Source organism: Amphibalanus amphitrite, unplaced genomic scaffold, assembly GCF_019059575.1.
Source record: "Amphibalanus amphitrite isolate SeventyFive unplaced genomic scaffold, NRLGWU_Aamphi_draft 000490F_arrow, whole genome shotgun sequence".
Taxonomy (NCBI): Eukaryota; Metazoa; Arthropoda; class Thecostraca; order Balanomorpha; family Balanidae; genus Amphibalanus; species Amphibalanus amphitrite.
Genome location: NW_024881984.1, coordinates 226,651 through 240,071, shown reverse-complemented (window position 1 = coordinate 240,071; position 13,421 = coordinate 226,651). Strand labels below are relative to the sequence as shown.

Sequence of the window (13,421 nt, the reverse complement as noted above, 5' to 3'; positions counted from 1 at the left end):
CGTACGTTTAGTTGAGGCAAGATATTTTCCCATCGTACTTTTGCACGTGCTGTAGATCATTGCAATCTTAGTTACCAGAGGCAAAGGGCCGATAAACACGTAAAAATACGCCTCTCCTTCCTTGTGAAAAAACATATATGTAGGAGCACACCGTTAAACACAAGATATCACATGACATATTTACCTCAACGTTATTGCCTTATTGACATTTACCTCATCTAAGCAGTCGGTACTATTTCAAACAGCCTACGGTTACCCCACCTTTGCCCCGACGCACTCACCTGTTTTACCCACTCCTTCACGTCCTCGACGCTCCAGAGTGGCACCTGCTGGCTGAGCTTGTGCGGCACCTCCTGTCCGAGCACACGCAGCGCCTGGGCGGCGTACTTGCTGGCCACAGCGTTCGGCGAGCTCGCCACCTGTTTCAGTGGCTCAATGGCGCCGATTTCGTCAAAGATCTCCGGACAGCCCTGACGCATCTTGATTCCGGCCTCCATACAGAAGTGGAAGGCGGCCAGCTTGCGCGCCTCCTCCCGATCTGAGAGAAGCACGGGCACCAACCTCTTGAGCCATGTGCGCGACTGGCCGTGTACATGCGCCACGCTCGACTTGGAGAACTGGTCCGGATCGTGAGACGTGACGAAAGGCTCCACGAGATCGAGCGTGCCCGACTTGAGCACGGCAGCCTCGATCTCCTTGTTGGCGACCATCGAGGCGATGGCCAAGCACGCGTAGTATTTGATGTTGTCGTCGCTGTGGAAGGCGAGCGGGAACAGCCAGGTGGGCACCTTTCGCTTCATCATGGCCTGCTGGTTCTCGGGCCCGCCGTACAGAGCCAGGTTGGCCAGCGCCGACGCGCAGTGCCGCAACGTCTCCAGGTCTTTGTTCTTGCACTGTGTTATAACCGCGTCCAGACCGCCCATCCGGACCACATCACTGCACGTTCCCTCACTGTGTTTGAAGAGATGTTCCAGGATGCCAGAACCGACTCGCGATTCCTCTTCGTCAGACTTTTCTGAGCAGGTGCGACAGGCGGAGCGGACCACATTATCCAGACCGCGTTCCACCACGTACTGTCGGTTTTCTGTTGTCAAGCACTGCTCGAGCACTCGCGCGCTCTTCAGGTCCATCTCCTTGCTGCCCGTGTTGCACGAGCTGATGAGCACGTCCAGTCCTCCGTTGGCTCGCATCACATCACACAGTGAATTCCCCAGCTCGTGGCCGTAGGTGGGAACGGACCAGGCGCGCCGCAGCATCACGTCCATCTCATCAAAGATTGAGCCGAACTTCTCTGGTTCTGACGACTCAAGGCTCCGCACCATCGTAGACATGTGATGCGAGCATTTGATGACCGCCTGGTTGACGTCCAGGGGGTTGGTGCTCCGTTCTAGCTGCTCCAGCTCTTCCACGGCGAATGCCACGGCCGGACTGGACGGTGTGGCGACTCCCTGCGGCGAGACAGGCGAGATGGAGTCAGAGTGTGCGAGTGTGTGTGTGGCACATCGGGGGGGGGGGGGGGGGTAACGGGTTGGAGTGACTGCTCTGGAGGCCGAGCATGGGGTTCCCGAAGGTGACACCGGGGGAGGCCAATCATTGCAACGAACGCTCAAATGAATGGAAACTGCAGAACCACGCCCCCGCAGAGTATGTTACAGAGCGTGCATTCAGCATTAAAACCAGGGAGAGTCACGGTGAGTAACAGCGAGCACTGAGCTGCTTGGAGTACCCGTGAGTAAGTTCCGGGGAACCCTCCCACGACAGTGTTTGAGTAGTGACCCGTCACGGTGTGGCTACTCGGTTAACCCACCCCGCCCACACACCCACAGAAACAATGGCCCGATTGCCGACTACAACGGTTTGATGGGCGACCGCGAACCACAATCACAGACCACTTCCGACACTCGACTCGGCCATGTGTCATCGTACGAACTCGTTCGATTTCAGACATCACCTCTAAATAACCCTCACATTCATCCCAACTGAAAGTCTCTGCTCTTACCGTTCGGTTGTTGATTGTGAACTTGGAGTGGGTAGACTTCTTGGAGCTCTGCTCCTGGTTCACCACACCGGCCGCCTTGGTCTGCCGCTGCTGGTTCTGCTCCATCGCGATTTTCTGTGTGCTGAAGCCGTCTGCTGAGAGTTTGGCACCGGCCACGGCTGCTGAGCGCGACTCCTGGTGTGAGACGTCTTTGGCCTTCAGCTGGCGCGCCTCCTGGGAACAGAGAACAGAGGAAATGTCAACGATCACACTCCGAGATCCTTGAGAGGACAGCGGCGAGAAAAGCAATACAGTGGAAATCAGTTGGAGAGCCTCCGGGTGTTAGTGGCTGATGGAAACAGCCATCACAGAGTTTGAAGGACTCGTGGACAGTCGTAACCGCGGGCTCGTCCCGTTTATCACATACTGGCGTCGATTGCGGATTTTGGCCACCACAAGCAGCTGCACTCGCTCGCCAACTGCTGGCCGTCACAACATCATTAGCCGGGGCCAACCGCTCCTGGCACGAGCCGGACCGCCCCCAGCGCGGCCAGAAATCGATCATCGCCTGATCCGCGGCGATCGGAGCGACCTTGGGCAACCCATCGTGACCCTACTGACCTCCGTGACCCTGCTGTCCTCCGTGACCTCTCGTAACCCCCGTGACATCTCACTGCGCACAGCCACTGCATTCCAGCCGAACGGGCCAGCTGGAGCGTGCCTGGGTCGTCGACAGCTGTCGCCCCCGTACGACACAGACCAGCCGCGGCACTGCGTGCTGTCGCCACCACCATCGTAAACGGACTCGAATGGTATTTCGCCTGAAATGCTATACCCTTTCATTGCATGTAGCGAGCGCTTCAGGTCGTGTTCGTTTGCAATTGAGAACGGCGTTGTGACCCGTGCGACGAAAGCTAGTCGAGCTATTCGCTGACGGATCGATTGTGCTCGAAGTTGGTCAGCTGGTAATATGAGTTGGAAACGTCGCTTTGTGGGTTAACGAGATGATCAAAACGATACTTAGCGTGGAATGAGTTTTCAAAATGTCTATGCATTTCCACAGCATTTCACGACATTGGCGCCGTTATGTTTAGAACAACCTCTCTACGAGCACAAAAGTCAAATAAATCTACTTTCCTGCCAACTTTTGCATAACAGCCCAAGCTTCCACCCTTTGGCAAATGACTTCATCTTCTGGTGGCGGCGGGCTCAGCCTATCTCTCCCCGAACTCAAACTATCCTGAGTGCGTGTCATCACCACACAGCACCAAAATAGCTGCACGTCATGACCAGCCTCTGCGGCAGCTCCGGCCATACGGCGGCGAGCGGTGCTTGGCACATCGCCCGTACATCACTCATAACGAGGATGACCTGTGACTGAGTGGGCTCCTTGATCAGGGCACTTGGACACCCCTCCCTTCGCTCAGATATGGCCCCGCCAGAGGCAACAGGCACGCGGTGGATCATCGCAGCCCGTCGGGGTTATGTGTCAGTGAGGGGTCGGAGCGGAGCGGGGTGGTGCGTGGGTGGACACTGCTGAAACTGATCCGGTTTTAAACCGGAAACGCCTTTCAAGTGGTGACTGGTAATGACTGACGCGCCGGACCTCCGGTTCCGGTGATGAGTAGCAGCGCATGATACGAGCGGGCTGTTTTTATCTATTATCTCCGATAACTCCGATAACTCTTCTCTAAAATATACATTTCATATAGCTTACTCATGAGCATCAGACTACTATATTTATCTAACTTCACCATAGTTTTTTATCTATTTATCAATTTGCAAAAATCGACGACGGGAAAAGCTTCCAGTCGTCAAAAGTCTTCTATGTATGCTTAAGTTTATTTACTAAAGCATATGCTGCGCGATGCATATTGCAAATATATCATTGCATGTGGCATCGTCAGGCATCGGTAAAATCCTTTTTGAAAGGATTGCATTCCCAATCCACATTCCTAGTGCCGAAGTGGATTGCATTCCTACCCGCAATCCCCTTTTTTCACTTGGATTGTGATCAAATCCGCAATCCTTTTTTGCAATCCTGTTGTACCTATTCCTATTGTGCACTAGTGGATCTGGGGGAGGGAGGGGGGCATAGGGATAGGGCCGTGTCTCCATCCCCAACTCACCCATTTCTAGTACCTAGTCTTGCGAGTAATTCTTATCTAAGGCACAGGTATTTTATGGGAAATATTTTTTGCCTCAAACACCCCCACATTTAAACCTCTACCCAACCAGTGTTTTATATTTTAAAACTCGCCCTCAAATACGTAATTTTGCCCTTCCTATGTAGTTCATCAGCGTATGTTATTTTGAGCGTTTAAATTAAAAGCGTTTAAATTATTTCAAGTTTCGATGTAAAGCCCTTGATAGCAAAGTAAAATGTATAGCAGTTTTGATAGCAGTTTTGAAATGGCCTGAAGCCATTCCAAAACTGTCACGGTTTGTAACACGGCACGTCAGCGACACACAACGGACCACCCGGACCAGCCCTTCTCGGTTGCGAAACTGTGCCGCCCCCGCCCGGAGCTGCGCCGTCAGTCACACGAGAAGCTGTCTGGGGGGGGGGGGGAATCCCCGTCGCTTTTCTGCGCGCGCTTCCATTGTTGGCCAGGGGCGCACAAAGAAAGCGCTCCGTGTACGTCATTAAATGGCGGTCTTGTTTTCTTAAACCAGGGGCTTACCTATTCTCACCTCGACATGTTCCATAGTGTATGGAAATATGGGCAAATAGGTACGCACCTTTTTCACTTTTCTCTATGTCCTCCCCCCCTCTGTCTCTCTCTCTCTCTCTCTCTCTCTCTCTCTCTCTCTCTCTCTCTCTCTCTCTCTCTCTCTCTCTGGATCCGCCATTTAAAGGGACCCTCCCACCTTAAAAAAGTTTATGAATTGGCATGAAAGTGATGTCGCTCGGTTCAGAAAGAGCGAAAACGAATATCTACCAAATTTCACCGAAAAATATTCACCGGTTTTCAAGATATTAGACTTTTACTTTTGTTTACTTTTTGGGATCTCCGCTGTTCCTAGCGACTTTATTTAAAAGTGCGGCATTTGTTGCGCGCAACGCAGCATATACCACCGCGTGCTACAAAACGTTTTAGTCAAACATTTAACGGACGTTCAAAAGCCTGATGACGTCATCAGATTCCCGTAATGGAATCTGATGAAAGGAAATAGTTCACTTTCACGATTTTTTTTTTGCAACGGATTTATGATTTTTTATGTTCAAAATAATCAGCAAAGAAAATAAAACCTTTTCATAACAAAATATTATTTTCTATATTTTGATATAGGAAGAACTTTTCAGTTTCTGTAAGGCACACGCGATCCAGTATGAAAAGAGCATGGGTCCCGAAAATTCTTCAGAAACAGAGAAATTATCGCAGCCACCGGCATTTGGGCGATCTGCTCGATCTGATAAAATGTTCCCCTGAATGTCCTAATTGATCAGTACGAGAATTTCTCTAGAGTTCTCGTAGATAATTTCTCTAGTTTCTGAAGAATTTTCGGGACCCATGCTCTTTTCATACTGGATGGAAATATATGCAAGGCACACATCCTCAACGCAAGACACCTTTTTCGCGACGAGAAATAGAATATCTTTGCCTAGGGTGATCGTTGGGCTGTAAAAGCTCCTGATTTATGCTCGTCTCAGCCCAAGCTACGGAACTGCTATTCCAGTTCAAAACCCATGTTAAAAAGTGAACTATTTCCTTTAAGAGATAGGGACCACGCTGGTCCCACCCTGCAAGTAAAGGGAAGAAATTTCTTGAACACCATAAAGCTGCGGGGGTTGCGACCGGGATAAATGGTGGTTTCTGAGCCTGGCCGCAAACTTGGCTATCTCAACTCAAAACTAATGTTAAGGTGGGAGGGTCCCTTTAACGTGGCGTAGTTCTCGCCTCTCGCCCGGCCCCGTGTTGCCATGCAAGCAGCGCAGCACCAACTTTGCCTTGAGACTAGGATAATTTGTGTCTATGGCAACCGGCAGTATTCTAGTTAGTTCCGTCGATGCACATTCCACAACTTATAGCGGCTGCACATCATTCTAGGGCTATTAAGATCGGGAAAATATCAGACATGACGATAGGCGTTATCAGAAGTGTATTCGCGGCCATTGGGGCGACGTAAGAAAAGAAGAAAACAACTGGCCCCAAGAACTTTAAATTATCAGTTAGCATGCACCTTTTCCATGATATGTAGAGAATTTACCATTAATTGTTAACCCGCGCCCTGCTGGGGGGGGGGGTGTTTGAACACCCCCCCCTTGTGGTTTTTCGCGAATATCTCAAAAATGGCGGCGCGGAGCGCCGCCGTTTTTGGTACACCTTATCATACATCAATTCTACACATGTTGTGAAAATTTCAGACCAAGGTCATTCAAGGTCAGGTCACCAGGTCACTTGAAGTGACCTCACCTCATAAAAAGTTTCAATGTCTGTCATAGCTACACCGAGTGACCGATCGCTTTGAAACTTTCAGCGGTTGCTAAGAGCAATAGCATGTACAAAATGTATATCTCAGAATTTTGATATCGATGACCTAAGGTCAGGTCAATTTTGCGACCTCCCCATTATAAGTCAATGGGAGAAAATTGAAATGCGCCTCTTTTGGATCAAAGACATTATAAACACTCCCAAACACCGAATTACAAGTGGTTTAGACACACTGAACATGAAAATGGTGTCCGTGACCCTTGTTTATGCCCTGAGGTCATCTTAGGTCACGAATGGTATCTAACAGTTTTTCGCAAGTAACTTTTGATAGAGGCATGCTAGAGCGATGAAAACGCCTTAGATGTGTTCAGCTCGACGATACGGATCGACTGATATGCAACATGACCCTTTCCGGTCAGGTCATGACCTTGACCTGAGGTCAAATTTTCAAGTTGACCTTTCAAGGTCAAGTTATAGTTCATTCGATGCGTCTTGACGAGAGGAACACGATGCCGGTAAAAGTAAGCTCGTACAGGGCTTGGGTCAAAAGTTATTGCAGAAAAACTGTTTCCGAAAAAATCGGCTATTTTTGCAGTTTTTGCCCCCTGCAGGCAAAACTGTTGACGCTAGGTCAAATCTGAGAGAATTACTCAGAAAGGGCGTTAATAGGGCTATCGAATGCGCTTTTCCGCAGCGCTGTAGCTCTATTGGTTCCCGAGTTATGTGTTGGCTTCTTGGAAATTTTCGCCATTCGACCTGGAAATCGGCGAAATTTTGCCTTCAATGACCTCTGGTGACCTGACCTTTGACCTGACCAAAAAATTGACCGAAGTGATTTCGTCATTATTTTTGACGCTCTTTCGAACGCCGCCTTCCGCGTATCGCTACGTGACCCAGGAGCCGAGTTACAAGGGGGGTGTTCAAACACCCCCCAGCAGGGCGTGGAAATCCAGGACCCCCAGCCGGGCGCGGGTTAAAGAAAATTGCGTTTAAAATCTTCCATGTATGCTTTTCTCATCGTTTGCACAGTATGTTCTTTAACTAAGCTAGAAACACTAATTAGAAATAGTTCCCGCATCATCAAGAACAATAGGGAAGGCTTGAAGTGATTGCATTAATCTAAACGGTTTTGTAATCCATGTGAAGACACTTCTAAAATTGCCTGTAGAAATATTAAAGGCAAAAGTTCAACTTTTTCACAAGACGGATGGCTATAAACCTATTCAACGTGTGACAACTCAGCCGGTATTTCGTCGCCTACAGCCCAGCTTTCCCTAGTGACCGATAGAGGCGCTGCTATCGATGTCCGCCCGTGCCGCCTAACGACTAATTGCCCCAGGAAAGGATTGCAATCCGGATTGGATTGCAAAAATTGGAAGTATGATGCAATCCAATCCGCAATCAAATCCTGTTTTTTGGAATGGATTTCAAATCCAGGTGCAATCCACCAAAAAGGAATGCAATCAGGATTTTGCAATCCTGCAATCACAATCCTACCGATGCCTGGGCATCGTTAGCTTTCTTGCGGTAGCATTGGCTCGACTGAGTGTCTCGAATTTAGTGAAAGATCAAACTCAGATAAAATGAAGCTGGCAAACTGACTTCAACAGACTCGATCAAAGCAAGGATATCGTCTTTCTTTACCAATAATAACAAAGCATTGTGTAAATGCCAAACTGAAACGCCAAGCTCATTGCTTCTGTCGATGATTTATTTGCAGTCGACGCCAGAAATAGAGGTAGGTAAGATGCATCTAGAGTTTGTACCTGCGATCTATGCGTTCACTAAGTCACAACTAAGTCAGATCACAAGAGAGACATCCGAGGGACAAGAGAGATACATCCAGTGCACAAGAGTTCATCCTGTGCACTGAACTCAACAGCGAGTAGCACGCTTTTGGCCGCGTACCTGTTTACATGATACGGCTCGGAGCATTAGAATCCGGGGCAGACGATCCGTAGCGCTTTTATCGCACTGCTTCTGTGTCGCGACTCGCGCTGAGAGCGATCACCTCTCATTACGAGAGACCAGAATGTTGTCTGGCGATAACATTCTCGCATTCTACTTCGCGGAGTAGAATGATGTTGGAGCAGAATGATGTAGAAGGATGCTTTCGCAAAAACATCCTTTGCTACCTGACATTGAGCTGGCCATAACGGCCGAGGTCTCTTACCGCTACGGTGCTTATTTTGCCAAAAGACTATCGATTTTGACGGACGGAAGGGTGTGATATGAAGTCACAAATAACACCGGCTACATCACAAATTTGTAAATATGACGCATAAGCCGAGCAAAAAAAAAAAATCGTGCCCTGGCGCACCAATGATCTTTCGGAGCTCAACATGGTCACCATTGGGAAGCGCCCCACCTTGATAACAAGATGCGGCATGATGTTCCTCGGCGGCTCACGGCGACGGAGACGCTCTTGCCGACACCTCCGGCTGCCACCCCGTGGCGGTGCACGACTGGCACGAGCCCCGCAGTCGTCAGGGCGAGCTTCCAGTGGCCCGCAGGTGATCTCACCGTTATTTTTAGCGGGGCGGGGTCACATCACCCCGCGCGCCGCGCGGGGAGCGCCCCTGACGCGACGGCCGAGGTCGCACCGCCGCCGTAACGGATTGCCCCGAGGTCATCCGGGGATCGGGGCTTTAAAGACTCCTTGGAGGCCCATCGAACGCTTTGATGTTCGTTGGGTCGTTTTTATGTTCGATACTATTGGATCGTGTGCTTCATAGGTGATCCGTCCAGATTCTAATGAAGATGTTTTTATTTTTAAGTCGCAAGACGGTGAGAAGTTCAGTATGCCGTCTCAGTCAATCTCGGAATTGTTGTGGAAGCTTTATCAGAATGTGGCGCTCTCAGAAATTGCGTCAGTGGAAGGTTAGCCGCGGAGTTCTCGCTACATCTGACAAATACCCAGACATCATGCGTGCCAAACCAAGCGTCCACTACACCACTCATGCCAAAACTACCACCAGAGCTGGTCCATCGGCCCCACTTCCACGACCTTTGGGCGCACCGCCGAGCCCCACGCGCGTGTTTGAAGCGTGTTTTCGTGTCCGAAGAGCGGAAACCCCTGTCCGTGACGAGCGGCGGCACTTGTGATGGTGCCGGGTGCGACGGGCGGCGACTCTGAGGTCGGCAGTGGCCGTGGGCGAGATGTTTACACAGCTCTGACGAAGGAGCGGCGAGGGCGATAGGTGGCGGATGGTGTAGGCAGCCCACGCAGCCTGATAATCGCGCCGAACGGTGATGAAACTCCCATTAATGACGCCAGATATATGTGTGATAGAGGTGCGGAGTGGGCGGAGGACACGAGATGCCGAGAAGAGATTCGAGAGAATTAAGATGTAGGCATCCGAAATGATTTAAGACTTAAGTTATGCTTGGGATAAAGTGAAGGTACCCAAAGTATAAATTTAGCCAAGGGCTTTGGGCTAAACAATTAGTTCTTTGTACTATGATAAAATATAGGTACGTACTTTGCCCTTAGGAATTGATCGTTTACGAAATGAGTGCACCACGCACGTGATACCTCGACGCATTTGAAATACGACAATGCGTTTGTTTTCAGCTTGAAGAAGATCAGCTTGACACACGCGCAATTATAAACAAAAAACCCATTTCCGAAAAGACAACGATTGCTGCTATCTGCCAATACCGCTCCGATAAAATAACGCACCTATTCGTTTACCTCGAATCCCATTTCTGTTTGAGACTGAGCTCACCATTTGGCATGGGTTCGATATTCAGCTATCGTGAGCCTCGCCAGCTGTTTTGGCGGCGCTCAGTGAGCCGATCGAACACAGGTCGAACGTCCCCGAGAATTGCGATCATTGATCGAACTGTCCCGTGAGCCTTTTCGCACTAACAAGTTGAAACAGCAATAACAAGCTTAGATTAGCGTTTATGGAAATAAGAATGAACGAATGTAGGCACGCAGGCACCTGCCTACGAGTGATGACGCTAGGCTATTTAGTTAATTAGCACAGCTACTCACACGTCTACGAAGCCGACAGGCTGGTATTTCCTTGGTGGGCCTTTATGGAATTGTGCTTAGCAGTCACTCATGCCTAAATTTAGTAAAAACGGCATTCCATAAAACGTACCCACTGTAACTTGATGAACGATAGGGCATACGCCTGAACTAAACCGTACTGCATTGCTGATAATTGCGTCACTAGATGGCACTAGTTGTAAGCGCCTGAAGGTATGCTGTGCCGCATAGTCTGGAAATCCGAGTGCTGTCCTGCCATTGGGCAAACTTGCTGAAGCGGTCGCTTCTTCAGCCACCACAACATAATGTTGTGCATGTTTATGATTTATGAATAATTAATAAATATTACAATAAATCAAAGTAAAATCATTTAAAATGTAACTATTATAAGCATGAAAATCGTGAACGGCTGGGACATAAATACTTTTGTTGAGATCCTGTTAAGTTTATTGATTAATGAAACTTCCATTTTCCAGAACTTAAAGCTTGCGTGAAACTTCGCCGTTTCAACTCCAGTCACAACTCTTGTTGACGTCAAGCTCCTTTAGAGGCACGTGTTCCTTCGTTCTCCTCTGCATCCCCCACCACCGGTCACGTTACGTTACGGTAGCCGTCACGGTCTCTCCCGTCACGTTACGGCTCATCAAAGTAAATATTTAACGCACGCTCCGATTGCTACAGAGGCCTTGTGGTGTAGCAAGGCCATCTCCTGTTGAGGCGAGCGAGAAGAGAGGCCGATCACCGCGCCCGTCCGGTCGATTCCCGATCAATCGTGACAGCAATCGAGCTGCGAAGGACGCAAACACCACCAGTCGACGCGGGGCGGGCGTGAGAGACGATGGCGGTAAAGACAGTCGCGAGAGAGGAAAGAGTGCCACACAAGAGCGGTGTAGGAACAACAAAAGATGGAATGCCCAACTAAAGCCCTACACTCAACATTGCCGATAACCCCGGTATTTCACCATCGGACTAAAGAAACCTGAAGGTTAATTGGGCAGGTCGACTTGGTGCAGTTCTCGAAACCTGGCAAGCGAGTTGGCAGCGGGCGTTCTTCTATCGACCGAAGCCGTGGATCAATCTGAGGCGAGGACGGCGAGGACAGCCGCCAAAGCCAGCGGCGAGGCGAGCCCTCGAACCCTGCGCCGAGGACAGCTGTCGGTGGCGCCGACAGAATACGCGTGCCACGCCCGACGACCTACACGCGAGTGCATTAACGAGAGTAGATCTGCGCGGCGACCCAGGCCCAGCTGCGGGGCTGGCGTGTGCTGTGAGGACTGCGTAGGTGTGGAATGTCGGCAAATGTTGTGTATACCTGGGGCGCAGTCGGGGTACCTCATTGACTTGGGTAAACACGGCATTACCTGCGCTTCCGTGCCCATCGCTGAGGGCATGCTGCCGCGCTATTTATGCCGACATTAGGGGACATTTGTTACCGGTTACGGTGTGGGGCGGACAGAAGGGAACGTTAATTATGCACCACGGCCGCGGATCCGGCTGTGCAGCTCGCGCTGGAGCGCCGCCGCACACTGTCGAGGTCACGCCGTAAAGACGGTCGCCCACGCATCGCCCCTACCGTCGTAAACCATACCGAGTGGTAAAGTGGATGCGCTGCCCGTAACAAAACATTTCATGCCGCCGCGTACTTGTCGTCGCTGATTAGGTAAATGGCCTAACCGCAATGAGACGATACGGTGGCTAAGCCCGCGTAAGGCCACGTCATTTAACCGGTTATAGCCGTTGGAAGAATGATCTAAAGATCTCAAATCACTGCGCGGATAAAAATGTAGCCCGAGTCACAAGGTTACTGATAACACATGGTAATATGGAGACGTTTTTTGTCGCAATGTATGTCATCCAATTAACCCGTTTCCTCAAATTCCTACCAGCCGGTGTGGTCATCGCTGGGAGAGGCTGGGACATGCCGCAGCGCAAAAACTGCCCATTACCCGCTGCTCGCCAGATTTGCAGACCACAGTCGCTTCCCTATTGGCGTACCGCGCATTCTGGAGGTTTCTAGAGACATCTTCACGTCACCGCAGCGGCCGACCGCTACAGCCGATCTACCACTCCCTGCGCCCCGTCACTTGACCTCCCCTCGCTCTCTCCCTCGGCCTCACCTCGCTCTCTCCGCCCTCTCCCGCCCTCGGGGTCTCCTCCGCCGCCGTCGGCTTCACTCCTGTGAGACGATCCCCGCTGAGGGCACGGCGGGCCCCTCGCAGGCGACCGCCCAGTACACGCAGAGGACTGCCCGGACCGAACATGCACCCAGCCGAGAGCGCGCGACCCGGCCCGACCCGGCTCGGCGCCGCGGGCCCCGGCACCACACTGCTGGTCGGAGGAACGTCGGCGCCGTCGCGTATCGATTCCGACGCCGGCGCGGCCACCGCCACACCATCCGCCGGACCGGCGAGCGGCCAACGCCCGACCGGTGACCGCGTCAGGTCAGCACGGGTCACAGCGGGTCAGCACGGGTCATATCGGCTCAGGTGCAGGGCAGCGATAGATTTAATCTCGCTAGCTACAGCAGCATCTCTATCGCCTGAAGTTCAACCGAGTTCTGTCTATGAGATGTAATTGTAGACGCTTCAGTTTGTGGCGCGTCGTTCAGACATAAAACTGGTGCTTCTTCAGAATTACAGGCAGCTCTCAAGGCCTAGAGACACTTGATCAAAACTGAGCCAGATATACGCCTTGAGGCCTGGTATAGAACTAAGCGCAATAGTAGCAGCCAATGCATTTCTAACATCAATTTTTATATGTGATCCAGTTATCTTTAAAAAAGCTTAGCAAATGAAATCAAAATTTTGACAAACAGCAAACTATCATGTGAAAAGGTATGTTCTAACGCTTCAAGAGCTAACTGGTTAACACAAGTTCATAAGGATACGTCATACGGTGTAAAGCTAAAAGACAATGACATAAGATCATTAACTGTAAATCCGTATGCCGAGTACGATTCGTGGTTCGTTCAGGAGATTAGGGCGGATAAAAATCATTTAGCGGGAGTGCA

At 50.6% G+C, this 13,421-nt stretch overlaps 1 protein-coding gene across 7 annotated transcripts in view; it reads right to left on the bottom strand.

The window, feature by feature from the left end:
• Positions 1-13,421, bottom strand: part of LOC122392542 (NAD(+) hydrolase sarm1-like) — a 60,524-nt gene that overhangs the window by 6,952 nt on the left and 40,151 nt on the right. For all 7 annotated transcript variants that reach the window (XR_006258537.1, XR_006258538.1, XM_043387510.1 and 4 more), the window contains exons 4-5: positions 2,000-2,212; positions 282-1,448 (exon numbers count right to left, since the gene is read on the bottom strand). Coding sequence is in view for 5 of the 7 variants with exons in the window: in XM_043387510.1 (XP_043243445.1) it covers positions 282-1,448; positions 2,000-2,212 (1,380 nt within the window). In the remaining 2 variants the exon portion in view is untranslated. The remainder of the gene's footprint in view (positions 1-281; positions 1,449-1,999; positions 2,213-13,421) is intronic.